Source organism: Salvelinus alpinus, chromosome 4, assembly GCF_045679555.1.
Source record: "Salvelinus alpinus chromosome 4, SLU_Salpinus.1, whole genome shotgun sequence".
In the NCBI taxonomy this organism is placed as follows: Eukaryota; Metazoa; Chordata; class Actinopteri; order Salmoniformes; family Salmonidae; genus Salvelinus; species Salvelinus alpinus.
In genome coordinates this window covers 39,992,603-40,010,292 of record NC_092089.1, presented here as the reverse complement: position 1 = coordinate 40,010,292, position 17,690 = coordinate 39,992,603, and the positions used below count along the sequence as shown (strand labels likewise).

General features: G+C 43.3%; 1 protein-coding gene across 1 annotated transcript in view; it reads left to right on the top strand.

Moving 5' to 3' along the window:
* The window catches only part of LOC139573508 (Wilms tumor protein 1-interacting protein-like), a 41,496-nt gene that overhangs the window by 18,906 nt on the left and 4,900 nt on the right, over nucleotides 1-17,690 (top strand). Inside the window, exons 3-6 of the mRNA XM_071397021.1 lie at nucleotides 10,099-10,166; nucleotides 10,835-10,897; nucleotides 11,752-11,882; nucleotides 14,349-14,400. Of these exons, the coding sequence (XP_071253122.1) occupies nucleotides 10,099-10,166; nucleotides 10,835-10,897; nucleotides 11,752-11,882; nucleotides 14,349-14,400 (314 nt within the window). The remainder of the gene's footprint in view (nucleotides 1-10,098; nucleotides 10,167-10,834; nucleotides 10,898-11,751; nucleotides 11,883-14,348; nucleotides 14,401-17,690) is intronic.

Sequence of the window (17,690 nt, the reverse complement as noted above, 5' to 3'; positions counted from 1 at the left end):
CATGCCTCTTTAAAGCACCAGCACACAGCAGCCCAAAACCCCACTCAACCCCCTTTAACCCCCTGAACTCCCCTTCACCCAGGGGAGATATGGACTTGTTTGTAAAAGAGGAGAAGGACTTCCAGGTCTAAAGTGGGCTATAGAGTGGGCTTCCAGGTAGTCTATGACAATAATCTGTTGGTCAAGAGAAAGGGCTGTTAGAAGCAGCAACGAAACCAGAAAGTGAGCGGAGGCAGCAAAGCTCCAGTAGGATGCTAAAGCCCAGAGTAGGTGAGAATGAGAGTGAAGGATTGTGGGGGATTACATATCTCAGTCTCAGAGCAGATCAGCAGACTAGACGGCTGGGAAGCCGTGGGGCGGCAGGTAGCCTATTGGTTGGAGCGTTGGACTAGTAACCGAAAGGTTGCAAGATCGAATCCCCGAGCTGACAAGGTAAAAATCTGTTGTTCTGCCCCGAAATAAGGCAGTTAACCTACTGTTCCTAGGCCGTCATTGTAAATAAGATTTTGTTCTTAACTGACTTGCCTAGTTAAATAAAGTTTTTTTTTTAAACGCACTGGACAGGAAGTGGTTTTGGTCGCCATGACGCCTAAGATATTTTTGCCACCATGAATTTTATTTTGCACCATCATTCTCATTCAAATGTCCATCATACAACTTTGGACCAGAGAGAATGGAACACCTTTAATACCAGCACGACTAGAGATATTTGCATCTAAAAAAAGTGTTGTCTTTGACTCCCTCAATAAAGAGGCCCTTTCTCACAAACGTAGAGTCTAAATCTGCCCTCACTACACACAGTTAGGCAGTCATCTCCCAACTTTTCCCAATGGAACTTGATTTGGCATGATTTGATCAAGTGGAGAGTAGCGTATTGTGTTTGTGGACTGGAGCAGGTATTCCCAAACTGGGGTGCGTGTAACATGGCAGGAGATGTTTTGAAATAATTACTGCTTCGCATGCAAGCCAGTGAATTCTATTCGTTACAGCTGGATGAGTCAACAGACGTGGCAGGCCTGACTGGAGCAGGTATTCCCAAACTGGGGTGCGTGTAACATGGCAGGAGATGTTTTGAAATAATTACTGCTTCGCATGCAAGCCAGTGAATTCTATTCGTTACAGCTGGATGAGTCAACAGACGTGGCAGGCCTGACTGGAGCAGGTATTCCCAAACTGGGGTGCGTGTAACATGGCAGGAGATGTTTTGAAATAATTACTGCTTCGCATGCAAGCCAGTGAATTCTATTCGTTACAGCTGGATGAGTCAACAGACGTGGCAGGCCTGGCACAGCTCCTGGTATATGTCAGTTACGTTTATGGGGGGTCAATTAAGGAAGACATCCTCTTCTGGAAACCAGGACAACATGAGAGGATGTTTTTAAAGTACTGGTCATTTTTGTGACATCAAATGGACTATAGTGGTCAAGATGTGTTGGTATCTATACTAATGGCGCAAAATCCATGACAGGGAAACATAGTGGAGTTGTAACGCGTGTGCAAGCAGTTGCTCCTGACGCCACTTGTGTACACTGCAGCATCTACCGAGAGGCTCTTGCTGCCAAGGGAATGCCTGACAGCTTGAAAAACGTTTTGGACACTATAGTGAAAATTGTTAACTTTGTTAAAGCAAGGCCCCTGAACTCTCGTGTATTTTCTGCATTATGCAATGATATGGGCAGCGACCAACATACAGAAGTGCGCTGGTTATCAAGAGGCAAAGTATTGACACGTTTTTTTTAAATTGAGAGACAAGCATAAAGTTTTCTTTACTAACCATGATTTTCACTTGTCTGACCGCTTGCATGATGACGAGTTTCTCACACGACTGGCCTATCTAGGTGATGTTTTTTCTCGCCTGAATGATCTGAATCTAGGATTACAGGGACTCTCCACAACGATATTCAATGTGCAGGACAAAATGGGGGCTATGATTAAGAAGTTGGAGCTCTTTTCTGTCTGCATTAACAAGGACAACACACAGGTCTTTCCATCATTGTATGATTTTTTGTGTACAAATGAACTGAAGCTTACGGACAATGTCAAATGTGATATAGCTGGGTGCTCAATTACGCAGGTACTTTCCCGAAACGGACGACACAAACAACTGGATTCGTTATCCCTTTCATGCCCTGCCCTCCAGTCCACTTACCGATTTCTGAACGAGAGCCTCATCGAAATTGCAACATGCAGTTCTGAGAAAATGTAATTTAATCAGAAGCCAATGCCAGATTTATGAATAGGGCTGCGCTCAGAGTTTCTTGCCTTGGCAAATGACGCTGTTAAGACACTGATGCCCTTTGCAACCACGTACCTCTGTGAGAGTGGATTCTCGGCCCTCACTAGCATGAAAACTAAATAATAATTTAAAATAATTTAAGACTGAGACTCTGTCCAATACAACCTAACATTGCAGAGTTATGTGCATCCTTTCAAGCACACCCTTCTCATTAACCTGTGGTGAGTTATTCATAATTTTAGATGAACAAATAAGGTTTTATATGTAAGATGACTAAATAAAACAAAATGATTTATTATTATATTATTATTATTTGTGCCCTGGTCCTGGTCTTTGTCACTTCCCATGAGCGGGGTTGTGACAAAAACTCACGCTCATTCTTATGTTTAATAAATATATTGTATAGTGTGTGTGTGGCAGGCTTACAATGATGGCAAAAACAACATTTGAGAGTGCGCTGACCCTGGTGCTAGAGGGGGTACGCAGCTGGAGGTTGAATGTTTGAAGGGGTACGGGACTATAAAAAGTTTGAGATGAGACTGGAGGTGGGATGGACTAGAGCTTTTGGCTGAGATGAGACTGGAGGTGGGTTGGACTAGAGCTTTTGGCTGAGATGAGGCTGGGTTGGACTAGAGCTTTTGGCTGAGATGAGACTGGAGGTGGGTTGGACAAGAGCTTTTGGCTGAGATGAGACTGGAGCTGGGTTGGACTAGAGCTTTTGGCTGAGATGAGACTGGAGGTGGGTTGTTTTTTTGTGAGAACAGAAGTGTAATTGTTGCTGTGTCCTGAGCCCAACCAATCCCAACCCACCTTACAACATCAGCCTCTCCAACTAATCTTCTGCCGTTATAGAACACAAGCATGGATTGGATGTGACGTTAGTGTAACGGCTGTTGTCCTCCTCCTCGTCTGAGGAGGAGAAGTTTGAAGGATCGGAGGACCAATGCGCAGCGTGGTAATTGTTCATCTTATTTAATGAAAGTGAACAACTCAAAATACAAAAACAACAGTGAAAACCGAAACAGTTCTATCTGGTGCAGACACACAAAGACTGAAAACACCCACCCACCAAACCCAACAGAAAACAGGCTACCTAAATGTGGTTCCCAATCAGGGACAACGATTGACAGCTGCCTCTGATTGAGAGCCATATCAGGCCAAACACAGAAAACCAACACAGAAATAGAAAACATAGATTACCCACCCAACTCACGCCCTGACCACACTAAAACAAAGAAAATACAAAAGAACTATGGTCAGAACGTGACAGTTAGTGATCTGAAAACTGCTGTGGTTTTATTGCTTGAGGAACCTTGAGGTATTAAATAACGTTTTCACAAGAAAACAGCCCAGGCCTGTGTGTGTTTTCTGTCTCTGAGGCATTTATTATTTATATTAGGGGGGACATAGTCATCATTCTTCTGGAACTCTGTCATTACTGTCAGTGTAACGATCGTCTGTGGTGGTAGAAGGATCGGACCAAAGCGCAGCGTGGTAAGTGTTCATGTCTTTAATATAAATCCAAAACTGAACACAGGAACTAAAACAATAAACGATGATCAAACGAAAGAGTACCGTGTGGCGACAAACACTGACACGGAAACAAACACCCACAAACCAAAAGTGAAACCCAGGCTACCTAAGTATGATTCTCAATCAGGGACAACGATAGACAGCTGCCTCTGATTGAGAATCATACCAGGCCGAACACAAAACCTCAACATAGATAACACACATAGACTGCCCACCCCAACTCACGCCCTGACCATACTAAATAAAGACAAAACAAAGGAAATAAAGGTCAGAACGTGACAGTCAGTACAGTCTTCCTCTGACATTCATTCATCTTATCGTCTCACAAGGCTCTCCTCTCTCTCTCTCTCTCTCTCTCTCTCTCTCTCTCTCTCTCTCTCTCTCTCTCTCTCTCTCTCTCTCTCTCTCTCTCTCTCTCTCTCTCTCTCTCTCTCTCTCTCTCTCTCTCTCTCTCTCTCTCTCTCTCTCTCTCTCTCTCTCTCTCTCTGTCTCTGTCTCTGTCTCTGTCTCTGTCTCTCTCTCTGTCTCCCTCTCTCTCTGTCTCTCTCTCTCTCTCTCTCTCTCTCTCTCTCTCTCTCTCTCTCTCTCTGTCTCTCTCTCTGTCTCTGTCTCTGTCTCTGTCTCTGTCTCTGTCTCTGTCTCTGTCTCTGTCTCTGTCTCTCTGTCTCCCTCTCTCAATTCAATTCAATTCAAGGGGCTTTATTGGCATGGGAAACATGTGTTAACATTGCCAAAGCAAGTGAGGTAGATATTATACAAAAGTGAAATAAACAATACAAATTAACAGTAAACATTACACATACAGAAGTTTCAAAACAATAAAGACATTACAAATGTTATATTATATATATACAGTGTTGTAACAATGTACAAATGGTTAAAGCACACAAGTTAAAATAAATAAGCATAAATATGGGTTGTATTTACAATGGTGTTTGTTCTTCACTGGTTGCCCTTTTCTTGTGGCAGCAGGTCACAAATCTTGCTGCTGTGATGGCACACTGTGGAATTTCTCCCAGTAGATATGGGAGTTTATCAAAATTGGATTTGTTTTCAAATTCTTTGTGGATCTGTGTAATCTGAGGGAAATATGTCTCTCTAATATGGTCATACATTGGGCAGGAGGTTAGGAAGTGCAGCTCAGTTTCCACCTCATTTTGTGGGCAGTGTGCACATAGCCTGTCTTCTCTTGAGAGCCATGTCTGCTTACGGCGGCCTTTCTCAATAGCAAGGCTATGCTCACTGAGTCTGTACATAGTCAAAGCTTTCCTTAAGTTTGGGTCAGTCACAGTGGTCAGGTATTCTGCCACTGTGTACTCTCTGTTTAGGGCCAAATAGCATTCTAGTTTGCTCTGTTTTTTTGTTAATTCTTTCCAATGTGTCAAGTAATTATCTTTTTGTTTTCTCATGATTTGGTTGGGTCTAATTGTGCTGTTGTCCTGGGGCTCTGTGGGGTGTGCTTGTGTTTGTGAACAGAGCCCTAGGACCAGCTTGCTTAGGGGACTCTTCTCCAGGTTCATCTCTCTGTAGGTGATGGCTTTGTTATGGAAGGTTTGGGAATCGCTTCCTTTTAGGTGGTTGTAGAATTTAACGGCTCTTTTCTGGATTTTGATAATTAGTGGGTATCGGCCTAATTCTGCTCTGCATGCATTATTTGGTGTTCTACGTTGTACACGGAGGATATTTTTGCAGAATTCTGCATGCAGAGTCTCAATTTGGTGTTTGTCCCATTTTGTGAAATCTTGGTTGGTGAGCGGACCCCAGACCTCACAACCATAAAGGGCAATGGGCTCTATGACTGATTCAAGTATTTTTAGCCAGATCCTAATTGGTATGTTGAAATTTATGTTCCTTTTGATGGCATAGAAGGCCCTTCTTGCCTTGTCTCTCAGATCGTTCACAGCTTTGTGGAAGTTACCTGTGGTGCTGATGTTTAGGCCGAGGTATGTATAGTTTTTTGTGTGCTCTAGGGCAACGGTGTCTAGATGGAATTTGTGGTCCTGGTGACTGGACCTTTTTTGGAACACCATTATTTTGGTCTTACTGAGATTTACTGTCAGGGCCCAGGTCTGACAGAATCTGTGCAGAAGATCTAGGTGCTGCTGTAGGCCCTCCTTGGTTGGTGACAGAAGCACCAGATCATCAGCAAACAGTAGACATTTGACTTCGGATTCTAGTAGGGTGAGACCGGGTGCTGCAGACTGTTCTAGTGCCCGCGCCAATTCGTTGATATATATGTTGAAGAGGGTGGGGCTTAAGCTGCATCCCTGTCTCACCCCACGACCCTGTGTGAAGAAATGTGTGTGTTTTTTGCCAATTTTAACGGCACACTTGTTGTTTGTGTACATGGATTTTATAATGTCGTATGTTTTACCCCCAACACCACTTTCCATCAATTTGTATAGCAGACCCTCATGCCAAATTGAGTCGAAGGCTTTTTTGAAATCAACAAAGCATGAGACAAAGCATCTCTCTGTCTCTCTGTCTCTCTGTCTCTCTGTCTCTCTGTCTCTCTCTCTCTCTCTCTCTCTCTCTCTCTCTCTCTCTCTCTCTCTCTCTCTCTCTCTCTCTCTCTCTGTCTCTCTCTCTCTCTCTCTCTCTCTCTCTGTCTCTCTCTCTCTCTCTCTCTCTCTCTCTCTCTCTCTCTCTCTGTCTCTCTCTCTCTCTCTCTCTGTCTCTCTGTCTCTCTGTCTCTCTGTCTCTCTCTCTCTCTCTCTCTCCAAAAAGACAGGAATGTGAAGAAGTGTTCATCCCCCATTCCATCCATCACTCTTTTCTTCGTTCCTAAGGGAAATGAAGGGGAAAATAGGGTTATTAAATTATGATTATTCAAGGGACAGTTTTGCACCTTTTCCTGATGCAGAGATGGTTGTCTTGTTGTTGTAACGATTGCCTTTCTGACCTTGATATTGTCAGTTTATCCCACTGAAGTACAAGGAGGATAGGCATGTCATATGGCACTTATTACAAAGGAATGTTACATTCCATTCAAATCAGATCAATGTAATTCAATTAAATGTTGTACATGATAAGACCGTTAGTTCCGAGTTTTGTCAGGAAGCTTGGCCAGTTTCATAATGCTACTGCATGCGTAGGTTCAAAGCCTTGATAGAAGTACAGCACAGGATGTCTCATTGTTTGGCTCTATCCATGTCCTTAAGAGGATCAAAACCTTTCAGATGGCTGCTGTGGGCTTTCAGGAGATCTACTGTGATTTAGTGTCTATTATTGTTACCCCTGAGAGGGTCCCATATGACATTACAAGTTTTTAGGATAATGTGGGTTCTGGGTTTATCGTGGATTTAGAGTTAAAGTACCAGAGAGGAGGAATCAGTGGAAAGTCTTAGGGGTCACTAGGGTCATGTTCAGTAGGGGAGAAAACGTTTTGAAACTCAGGGGAAACGGGGAGGTACTACCTGAACTTCAGTGTTCTTATTGGCCAAAACTACCTGAAATGTCCAATAAGAACACACATGTCCATTTTCCATTGCACAAGGTTTCGCTACAGTGTGCCCTAGCTGTTTGTCTGAACTCTGCTGCCCCCTCAATGCCATGTTCAGGTCACCACTGGTATCAAGTGCTCTGCTCTTCTCTCCATCCCAGGCCTGTTGTGTTAAGACCCCCATTTCCTCAGCCAGCCATCTCTGACAATGAGACCTCTGAATAAAACATGTTAGTTCCTAATCGCTTAGTGATTATTTTAGCACCATCGCTCTACTCGCCTTCCGCCATTTTTGATTAGTCTAACGTGTGTAGCTAATAGCTCTGTGGCAGCCAGGAGATGAAGAAGGCTCCCATTCACTAGTGTTAACCCTCCTCCCTCTCTCCCCCCGTCCCTCCTTCACCTCCTCCCTGAAAATGTGTGGAATGTTTCCCCTTCCTGTGGGATGGGCTGTAGGGGGGGGGGGGGGGGGGAGAGAAGAGAAGGGGGTATTTTATGAAGGAGAGGAGGAGAGGGGGATTCAGACAGACAGGATGTGCACTCGGTATGTGGAGTGATCTTGGAGAGAACAGACAGAAAGCAGGAAAGGAGAGGGAAAGAAGAAGAGCTAGCGCTGCCTCTGGGCCTGAGGCCTGGGTCTCACTCACTCTCTCTCTGTCTCTTTCTCTTTGCCACGTGAAGCAAACCATTAGAGAACTCTGTTTTAATCAGTTACGCTCTGTTTAGTCATTGTATTCAATCACACCATTTTCTCCTCATGTGCTAGTGATTGTCTCAGCGAGGTCCCAGGTGTGTTCCCAGTAGTTCCCAGTGTAGCAGAAAGCTGCCCAACCAGGCCAGTCTCTCTCTGAAGCAGATTAAATCAAGAGGCTGCTACAGTAATAGACTCAGTGTTTATTTGAGTTGGTGTCTGGGAATTAGCAAGACTTAATGGATTCTGTCTGACGTTCTGGAGCCTTTGAACGGAAATAAGTTACCACAGCGCTTCTGGGCATTCTTCTGGTGTGATTTAGGGGAGATGTATAGGGCTCATTAGCCTGGTCCCAGATCAATTTGTGCTGTCAAATAGATCTGAGACCAGGCTAGGATTTCATATGGAGTTCACACATCTCTCCGAATACTCCCAGATGTCTCCTGTAGAGGTCGACCGATTAATCGGAATGGCCGATTAATTAGGGCCGATTTCAAGTTTTCATAACAATCGGAAATCGGTATTTTTGGGTGCCGATTTTGCCTATATATATATATATATTTTTTTTTTACACCTTTATTTCATCTTTATTTAACTAGGCAAGTCAGTTAAGAACACATTCTTATTTTCAATGACGGTCTAGGAACAGTGGGTTAACTGTCTTGTTCAGGGGCAGAATGACAGATTTTTACCTTGTCAGCTCGGGGGATCCAATCTTACAACCTTACTGTTAACTAGTCCAACGCTCCACCTGCCTCTCATTTAACAAAAGCGCATTGGGAAAAAAGCACAATCGTTGGACGACTGTACCTAACCATAAACACCAATGCCTTTCTTAAAATCAATACACAGAAGTATATATTTTTAAACCTGCATATTTAGCTAAAAGAAATCCAGGTTAGCAGGCAATATTAACCAGGTGAAATTGTGTAATTTCTCTTGCGTTCATTGCACGCAAAGTCAGGGTATATGCAACAGTTTGGGCCGCCTAATTTGCCTGGCTCATTGCGAACTAATTTGCTAGAATTTTACGTAATTATGACATAACATTGAAGGTTGTGCAATGTAACAAGAATATTTAGACTTATGGATGCCATCCGTTAGATAAAATACCGAACGGTTCCGTACTTCACTGAAATAATAAACGTTTTGTTTTCGAAATGATAGTTTCCGGATTCGACCATATTAATGACCAAAGGCTCGTATTTCTGTGTGTTATTATGTTATAATTAAGTCTATGATTTGATAGAGCAGTCTGACTGAGCGATGGTGGGCAGCAGCAGGATCGTAAGCATTCATTCAAACAGCACTTTCGTGCGTTTTGCCAGCAGCTCTTCGTTGTTTATGACTTCAAGCCTATCAGCCTAATGGCTGGTGTAACCGATGTGAAATGGCTAGCTAGTTAGCGGGGTAGCGCTAATAGCGTTTCAAACGTCAGTCGCTCTGAGACTTGGAGTGGTTGTTCCCCTTGCTCTGCATGAGTAACGCTGCTTCGAGGGTGGCTGTTGTCGATGTGTTCCTGGTTCGAGCCCAGGTAGGGGCGAGGAGAGTGACGGAAGCTATACTGTTACACTGGCAATACTATAGTATAAGAACATCCAATAGTCAAAGGTATATGAAATACAAATGGTATAGAGAGAAATAGTCCTATAAATACTATATTAACTACAACCTAAAACCTCTTACCTGGGAATATTGAAGTTTCATGTTAAAAGGAACCACCAACTTTCATATGTTCTCATGTTCTGAGCAAGGAACTCAAATGTTAGCTTTTTTACATGGCACATATTGCACTTTTACTTCTCCAACACTTTGTTTTTGCATTATTTAAACCAAATTGAACATGTTTCATTATTTATTTGAGGCTAAATAGATTTTTATTGATGTATTATATTAAGGTAAAATAAGTGTTAATTCAGTATTGTTGTAATTGTCATTATTACAAATACATTTTTAAAAATCGGCCGATTAATCGGTATCGGCTTTTTTGGTCCTCCAATTATCGGTATCGGCGTTGAAAAATCATAATCGGTCGACCTCTAGTCGCCTGTGTGATCTGCTACAATTTGGTAAAAGTAATGTTTGGTCTAATCATGGTCAGACAGTTTGGTCTCATGGTTGGGCCCAGCCCGAACTGTTGAGTGTTGTTTCAGTTAAGTTTATATTCTAAAAGCCCATCTCTGTTCTTCGTCCCAGGCAGAAGGCTACGGGGGAAAGCATTTTACTACGTCGGTGGGAAGGTGTTCTGTGAAGAGGACTTTCTGGTAAGTAGTCCATCTGGATACTGTATCTAGAACCCTGCATAGTTTAGCAGTATGTGAATAGAGTATTATCTATATTTCTGACAGCAGATGTGTCTTCCACTGTGTGCTACCATGACTATATGTGACCGTGACCTCTGGACTCCAGATTATAGTTTAAATTTGATTTCTTCACCTCGTGGCCCAAGTTCAAGTTTCTAAGAGATTCTGGATCAGTTTACTCCTGTAGGGGCATTAGGGAGGGGGTCTGGTAACTGGAGCTAGTACTTATCCATGTTTTAGAGGCATACGCCCCTGGGCATTGCACAGTGACACCTTGTATAAAGAAGAACGAGCAGGAGGACCCATGTTTACCTCAGCTGCCCTGTCACAACAACACGCTCCAGTACATTACAGTTTGTCCGTTACTAGTCGATTAAATCAGTTGTCCTACTGTCTCTGTGCTGCTAATGAGTCTAACTTATCTCGCCTGGTGTTAGAGGACTATTTCTGGACATGGTTGTATTTATCCCTAATTAAACATTAAGTTGATGTGGGAGAATTCCCCCATGTATCATATGAGGTGGACTGGGCTCATATGAGAAGAAGACTAAGAGTCAGTCTAAGATGCCAGCAGTTTCTTATGAGATGATGTAACCTCACTGTCCTCCCCTCTCCTCTGTCTGTTCCAGTATTCTGGATTCCAGCAGTCTGCAGACAAGTGTAACGCATGCGGACATCTGATCATGGATATGGTGAGTGTGAGTGTAAGTGAGTGTAAGTGAGTGTAAGTGAGTGTAAGTGAGTGAGTGAGTGTGTGAGTGTGTGCCCTCCATCAGTGTTTTGAGCAGCAGAAACATGGAGTCACTCCTCCCTCAGAGAACTTCCTGTGGGCACATCTGGAGAAAGCTTAGGAGGAAGTGGTGGTTTCAGGACACACACACACACACACACACACACACACACACACACACACACACACACACACACACACACACACACACACACACACACACACACACACACACACACACACACACACACACACACACACACACACACACACACACACACTAGGGTAAAACCAGGACACATAGAGAGAATATAAAACCCAAGTTCAGTAGTCATCAGCAGGTGTAGTAACACATGAAGGATTTACCATGACATGGCTTTACACATGTTAACCATACAGAGCTGTAGCAGGGGGGGTCAGATCTGTTTTCCTATTATCACTGTCTCTCTCTCCAACACACTGCTTCCCTCAGCTACTAACTCACTGTAAGACAGTCAACTCTATACTCTGTGGATGAGTGATCAGCGATCCACTACTTGTTAGATATGATAAAGCATTGAAATTCTCTCTCTTTCACTCTCCTTCTCTCGCTCTCTCTATCCCCTTATCTCTCTGTCCCTCTCTCCGTTGCCCCTTCTCTGTCTCTGTCTCTCTCTCCTTCACCCCTTCTCTCTCTCTCTCTCCCTCTCTACCCCTCTCTCTCTCCCTCTCCCCTTCTCTCTTTCTGTCTCTCCATCCACCCTCTCTCTTTCTCTCTCCCCTTCTCTTTCTCTCTCGCTCCCCTCTCTTTCTATCTCTCCCCCTCCACCTCTATAGATCCTGCAGGCCCTTGGGAAGTCCTACCACCCTGGCTGTTTCCGTTGTGTCATCTGTAACGACAGTCTGGACGGAGTGCCCTTCACTGTGGACACAGAGAACAAGATTTACTGTGTCAAAGACTACCACAGGTACATGGGTACAACCGTTATGAACACTGCAAAACATAAACATATTAGTTTAACTGGCGCTAACAATACGGCCAGAAGTCATGTTTCTATAACAGAAGTCAGCGGCAGTTCCATTTGGACATAGCAGGATCAGGTTTTTGCCACGTGGAGAGGAAGGGGGAGAGAGATGTTAGGTAGGAAGGGATGAGTCTCCTGTGGAAGAGCAAAGGGAGTAGCAGCATGGGGTCACCTCAGCCAAGCACAACAAACACACTGAATCAGGAATCTGGTCACAATGGAATCCACAGCAGCCGGCCAGGCCAGACCAGGGCAACAGCCCACTATACTGACAGAACCATGGAGAAAGTAAGAGCCATGGGCCTTATGCTAGAGCAATCAGATCTCACTGTACTGAAGCCCAGATGTCTTTTCCCGCCTATTCATGATTAATCGTCACTAGCATTCATTCACTAGCATACTGTTGCTTTGATTAAAGGGATAGTTCCCCCAAATTACAAAATGACACATTGGTTTCCTTAACCTATAGGCAGTCTATGGACAAGGTATGACATCAATCAATGCTCAAACCCTCTTAGGCCTCACTCCCCCCTATCTGAGATATCTACTGCTGCCCTCATCCTCCACATACAACACCTGTTCTGCCAGTCACATTCTGTTACCAAGGTCCCCAAAGCAGACACATCCCTGGGTCGCTCCTCTTTTCAGTTAGCTGCAGCTAGCGACTGGAACGAGCTGCAACAAACACTCAAACTCGACAGTTTTATCTCAATCTCGTCATTCAAAGACTCAATCATGGACACTCTTACTGACAGTTGTGGCTGCTTTGCGTGATGTATTGTTGTCTCTACCTTCTTGCCCTTTGTGCTGTTGTCTGTGCCCAATAATGTATGTACCATGTTTTATGCTGCTACCATGTTGTGTTGCTACCATGTTGTTGTTATGTTGTGTTGCTACCATGCTGTGTTGTCATGTGTTGCGTCCTTGCTATGTTGTTGTCTTAGGTCTCTCTTGTTGTGATGTGTGTCAAGCCCCCGTCCCCGCAGGTGGCCTTTTGGTAGGCCTTCATTGTAAATAAGAATTTGTTCTTAACGGACTTGCCTAGTTCAATAAAGGTTAAATAAAAATGTTTTGGTTTAGTTTCCCTGTCACTGCTTCCACATGCTAACATTTTAGCATTCGTTGCGCCAATCCCATTGAAGTCATGAAACCGATATTAGCATTTTTCGTGCATCATGTCCAAATCATCATTTGGCTCCCGAGTGGCACAGCGGTCTAAGGCACTGCATCTCAGTGCTAGAGGCATCACTACAGATCCTGGTTCGATTCCAGGCTGATCACAACCGGCTGTGATTGGGAGTCCCATAAGGCGGCGCACAATTGGCCCAGCGTCGTCCGGGTTTGGCCGGGGTAGGCCGTCATTGTGAATAAGAATTTGTTCTTAACTGACCTGCCCAGTTAAATAAAGGTCAAATAAAAATGTAAAATTAAATTAATAAAATATTGTGAAGCTTAACAGTTACATTTTAGTGACTTACAAGTGAAATTTGGTTTAAGTGCCTTGCTCAAGGTCACATCACCAGATTTTCACCTAGTCAGCTCGGGGATTCGAACCAGCATCCTCAACAAAGTCACTTATAGATGCTTTGAACATGATATGAAAAAAATGCTAATATTGGTCCCATGACTTGAATGGGATTTGTGCTACAAATGCTAAAACGTTAGCATGTGGAAACAGTGCCAAAGAAACTAAACCAAAGCATGGATTGCTGTTATACCTTGTCCATAGACTGTTACAGGATAAGGAAACTATGTGTAATTTTGTAATTTGGCTGAACTATCCCTTTAACGCAATTCAAAGTCAGTGGTGTTACACTGGGCTATTAACACAATAATACTCTTATAAATACTGCACAGAGTGCAGGAAAAACAGGAATTTAATACGGATACCCTATTACGCATATATCTAGGACAAGAAATGTGTGTGGTTTCTCAATCAGACCTAGTCATGCACACTACACTGAGACAGCCTTTGTTTTACAGACTCAGACATTCAGGTGCCAGCCAGCTGCACACGGTGTGTGTGTCTGTGTGTGTGGGGAAAGAATGAATGTATTTTTCTGGACTGGTTGTATCACGTGTGAGGCTGAGCCAGCACATCTGCAGACCTGGAGACTCACCACCTCTCCTTAGCAGTCGCAACGCTCTCATGCACACACACACTGAAGGGGAGAGAGGGGGAGAGAAGGAGAGAAGGGGCAAAGGAGGAGAGAATGGGCAAAGGGGGGACTAGTGAAAGTGTTAGAAGTATTAACCTGAAAAAAGAGTAACAGATACAAGTGCTGTATCTATATCAAGCCTGGTGGTCTTTCTGTAGGGAACCAGTATAAACCAGACATATATTTTCAGTCTGAAACTGTTATTATTTCTATCAATTGATTTATCTTCGTTGTTCTCTCGTTTTCTCAGGGTCTTGGCCCCCAAATGTGCTGCATGTAACCAGCCCATTCTGCCTTCAGAGGTAAGCTCACTTTGAACACAACATCTTCAAGTAATAGCCTAAGGACTTACATTATATACAACCATAAAATAGGTGTTTTTCTGATCATCTGCATGTCATGTATGACAAAATACCTAATTGATCGGTTGACTAATAGTATAATTAACAGGGCCTGGAATGGTTCCTGTCTGCAAAGTGATTTCAACAGGAAGAACTCCTGTCCGTAGTAATGATGAATGATAATCAAAATGTTCAGGCATATATTATGGTTTACGATGCAAACACTTCCACTCCCATCCCATGTCGATATAGACAGTCACATTGCAACCCCTGACCTGATTCCCTCAGGGTAAAGATTGATAACCAACCCCAGTGTTGAACCTGAGACAGGAGCCAGATGTGAGGAGAGAGTTCCTCTGGCATAGCAAATGATTAAGTGTCCTACTGAGGCAGTAGCAAACATAAAGATTCCTACTGAGGCAGTAGAAAACGATCAAGTATCCGACTGAGGCAGTAGGAAACGATCAAGAATCCTACTGAGGCAGTAGCAAACGATCAAGTATGCTACTATCCTAGGTCAGGCTCTAGTGCAAGAGAAGGAGGAGGAGGAAGGGGTGTGCTGTGTTTTAACATGTTTCATATGAGCAGGTATCCCTTTAAGCAACTGTTTGGATGTAGAGGGACTTGAAAGGGATCTCAGGCATGATGATCATCTTTCCATCTTTAAACATTTGGAACTCGTCTCTGAAGTCTCGCTCTCTCCTGAGCCAAGCAAGCTGCAGTCAGGATTCAGGAAGACGTACATTTTCACAGCTATTTACTCAGTCTAAGGTCTGGGCTGTAACAATAAACCAAACTGATAACAGACCTGGGAACATCTCTTGTTGTAATGGCTGCCAAAGTTACACGCAGGTCAGCAGACACCCCCCCCCCCCCCCAAACATTTTATTTATTTATTTAGTGCTTGATTGAGCTGGCGCAATGGAACCAATTGAATAGTCCCAAAAGAGCAAACCCAGACGATCTGGCACTCCATTCAGGCTCAATCAAACTATCAAAGTATCTGAAAGAGCGCTATTTAAACCAGAGGCCCTGCTAGGACACCATCCACTGAGGTGTAGATTCAGGGCTGGGCTTCTATTGGACACCTCTGTGTGTAGGCCTACGTGGGGTGGTTTTGGGAGGGGTGTTGTTTGCCTATTTTAGTGTGTGATTCAGATGCAGGCACTGCAGCCTACGCCTCACTCAGTGCATGACTGTTACCCTAAACATTATCCCTCCCTCTTAAAAAAATGTCCAAAATTAGAGTTGACTCTACAGGAATGTTGCCCCTCACTGAGGCTATAAGGGTAGAATTCAGAGCAGGGGGGCAGTTTGTGTTGGACGTGCACGTACGTTGTCATGGAAAAGGCCAGATAAATTCATGCCTGCTAGCAGGTGGTTTGTAGAAGGGACCACAGTGCAGTACAAGGGGGGGAGTTTAGAATAGCTTTAATTTAATGTGTATAACTGGTTTTAAATGAGTTGATAGCTGAAAATCTTCCATGTACCCTCCTGCTGAGTGTGTCTGGCTGATATAGAATATAAGAAGTCAGTTAGCTGAATAGTTAATTCTATCATAATGTCAGTTCTGACAAGTCTTACTTTATTATCACATAACAATGGTATATAACCACATGTCCATGATGAATAGCTTGTGTGATGATGGTAATAATTGGTGAAAGTCTGATATATATGGAACATTCCAGCTGTAGTACCTGCCCTCTGAAGCTGTAGCAGGCTGAACCCAGACTGTCTGTCAGAAACTGACTGTTGGTTAGCCATATGTTGTGTAGAAACGTGTCCTTAGGCCAACACCAGAATTCTGGACAGTACTGTGAACCTTCACCTGAGAAAACAGCCAGGTGTCAAAGACGCATATGGGTGTCTTTGACACCTGGCTGTTTTCTCAGGTGAAGGTTCACAGTACTGTCCAGAATTCTGGTGTTGGCCAAAGGACACGTTTCTACACAACTATTTGTAGGCCTATTTCAAATGTTGTTTGTTTGTAAAGGTTGGAAGTAAAAGGACACATATGGATGTCAGGACAAAGCCTAATTAGCTTGCCTGCTGGTTGATATATCAGCAGTAATTAGCTTACTGTACCTGTTAGCAATCATGGCTAACTATAGCTGAAAAAGAATCAGGCTAAATGAAAAAGCAATGGACAGAGGCCTATAACGTAAAGGGATATTTTTATCAATGGATGCTCAGCATGTAAAAACAAATGTACTGTTGGCTATCTAAGGATCTCAACAGTCCTCTCTGAAGGTGGATATCTCAAGTTAGTGGTGGTCAATCTATCATTTGAGTATTGACTTCTGTCATTGTTATGATTATGTCACTGATGGATTCCATCATTTTGGTGTTGTGACATCATAATACATGCTATTAGAGGCATAGAATTACATATAGGTTGTTATCAATAAAACGTCACACACCATTAATTGGATATTTGAGTGATCTAAAATAGAAGTGAATTATACCTTACAAGAATGAGAGGTTTAGGTTAATTTCCCATCCTTTGTGGGCTCTGCTTGTCAAGCAGCAGAAGGGCGCATTTGCCAATGTAAGCCTATTGTTAGCTGATAATGTTTACATTGCAAGCTACCGGTAGAAGCTTTGTACAGTTGGATAAACATAGTGTTAAGTAGACCTTATGCACTTTCTTCTCCAACCGACGTAGGCCTACCTAGTGAAGTTAGCTAACATTAACCCTTTTCAACAGCTAGCTACATGCCAAATGGATCGGCTACCCTCATGAATCTGAAAATACATGATCAATTGATGTTTACTGATCATGAAAGCATGCAGTTACTTGCTGTATAACTCTGATAGAGCTAAATGTGGAGTAATCTGAACTGTGTAGTTCTGACTATACTCTTCAAGGTGATGGTATTAAAACCAAATAGTTATAACATTTAACAACCCCTTTGTCACGTTCTGACCATAGTTCTTTTGTGTTTTCTTTGTTTTAGTGTTGGTCAGGACGTGAGCTGAGTGGGCATTCTATGTTGTGTGTCTAGTTTTCCGTTTCTATGTTTGGCCTAATATGGTTCTCAATCAGAGGCAGGTGTTAGTCATTGTCTCTGATTGGGAACCATATTTAGGTAGCCTGTTTTGTGTTGGGTTTTGTGGGTGGTTGTTTTCTGTCTTTGTGTCTATGCACCAGATAGGACTGTTTCGGTTTTTTCACGTTTTGTTGTTTTTGCATTTTGTAGTGTTCACGTTGATGGTCTTTATTAAACATGATGAACATTGGCTACGCTGCG